This window comes from Gavialis gangeticus, unplaced genomic scaffold, assembly GCF_001723915.1.
Source record: "Gavialis gangeticus isolate Ggan-Ray unplaced genomic scaffold, GavGan_comp1, whole genome shotgun sequence".
NCBI lineage: Eukaryota > Metazoa > Chordata > Crocodylia > Gavialidae > Gavialis > Gavialis gangeticus.
The window spans coordinates 19,836,921-19,838,824 of NW_017729032.1; the positions used below are offsets into that span (position 1 = coordinate 19,836,921).

The window sequence follows — 1,904 nt, forward strand, 5'->3', positions numbered from 1 at the left end:
CTGCCAGCTAGACAAAGCATTGGCTGGGATGATATAGTTCAGGATGGTCCTGCTTTGAGCTAGATAACTAAATGACCTCCTGAGGGCCCTTGCAGCCCTAACCTTCTATGACTCTCTGAATTCCACTTGCAAACCAAGAAAAGGGGTTCTTCTGCTCTATTCAGCACTGAATAGGCCTCACCTGGAGTAACGTCCAATTTTGGGCCCAACACTTCAAGAAGGATGTGGATATTTTGGAAAGAGTCCGGCGCAGAGAAACAAAAATTATTAGGAGCCTGGGAAGCAAAAAACTTGAGGAAAGTCTGAAAAAAACCAAGGGTTATATAGTCTGGAGAAGGAAAAACTGAGGTGGATTTGATAACAGAAAAAAGAACATCCTGCAAGATTATGCACATTTACAGATTTTTTTCTGTATCACTGGTAGAAGGAACCCAAAATCTGGGAACAAAAATAATCCTTTAGGGAATGTGCATATAACAGAAGGCAATGCCATTCAGAGTTACTTGACCTAGCTCTGCCCATGGTGGCTTGGGAACTGCAAGTAGTACAGTCACATCAGCCTGGCTCCATGCTCTAGCTAGTAAGTCCCACTTCTCAGCAGAACTATTTCACTGATGTTTGTTAATGCTAACATGGCTATTCATTCTGTTTCCAGTTCCAGAGCTAGCATATACAGAGCTCACTCAGGGTCTCTTTTCACAGGACTTCTTCATGTTGTACAGAAATAACTTACTCAATGTGTCTTTGGTAACTGGAGCTGAACTAGAACAAAATATTACACTGGCAGGTAAAAAACAACATGTGAAATAGATTAAGAACTATATACTTGACAACACTCAAAAAGTAGACACCACTGAGAATGACATGACTAATGGAAAGATGATTTTACCTTGGTATACAGCACTAGTACATGTTGCTACATACTGTGTACCAGTTTATGTCTACATTTTTAAAATAAATTGAAAAACTGGAGAGGGTTCAGGGAAGAACTACACAAATGTTTCAAGAGCTCAATATGTTAAAGTTATTAAAAAGCCAGAGAAGTGATTTGATTGATGCATAATTAATTTAAAACCCAATACAAAATACCACACAGTGCTGTATATGGAACATAAAACCCCTCTGCAAAGTATATTTAATTTCTAAAACTCCTGTAGAGTAAAACTTTTAAATCGTATATCCACCTACCATACATCTTGTGGCAGATTTAAAGTTATGCTGCCTTTGATTTCATCCCCAAAGCGTAGGTATCCTAGAGTTGCTAGTGAGATATACAAGGTCATAACAATTCCCATGCCGATGTTCAGTGCTTGTGGGAAACGTGTGGTTTCTTTCATTCTATTTTCCAGTGGAAGAACCTGGGGGAAAAAGGTTTTAATAATAAATAATAATATACTAAAATAACACCTTTTCAGCCCACAATATCTAAAAGTACTTTACACATTAGTTATATTTATATACATAAAGTAAAAACCACTTCAACCACTGAAAAGAACCTCCCTGTGTTAGAAAACAATATTCAGAAAAAGTAAAAATCACACTATAATTTAGGTCAGATGGGGGTAAAGACAACAATGGTGCCCAGATGAAAATGAATAATGAATATGAATAAAAATGAAAATTACCTATACCAAGATGTTATTAGGACAACATTGGAAATATTTCTAGACTTATCTGCTAGTATTTATCCTTAAATGATTCACTGTAATGTGAAGTTTCCAAGAGTGATTGTCTTCTTTTGTATGTGTAATCATTAATATTGGTTATTTTTATACCAAAGTATATCTAATAAATTTCAGTTTACCAAAAAGAATTACCTAGCAAATCACATAACTGCCAGGGGGGCGCGGCCTTCCCGGGGCTCGTCTGAGGCCTCCACCCAGACAGAGCCCACGGGGGGGCTG

General features: G+C 37.6%; 1 protein-coding gene across 1 annotated transcript in view; it reads right to left on the reverse strand.

Moving 5' to 3' along the window:
- Positions 1–1,904, reverse strand: part of SLC36A4 (solute carrier family 36 member 4) — a 326,381-nt gene that overhangs the window by 206,313 nt on the left and 118,164 nt on the right. Inside the window, exon 8 of the mRNA XM_019525419.1 lies at positions 1,189–1,358. Within this exon, the coding sequence (XP_019380964.1) occupies positions 1,189–1,358 (170 nt within the window). The remainder of the gene's footprint in view (positions 1–1,188; positions 1,359–1,904) is intronic.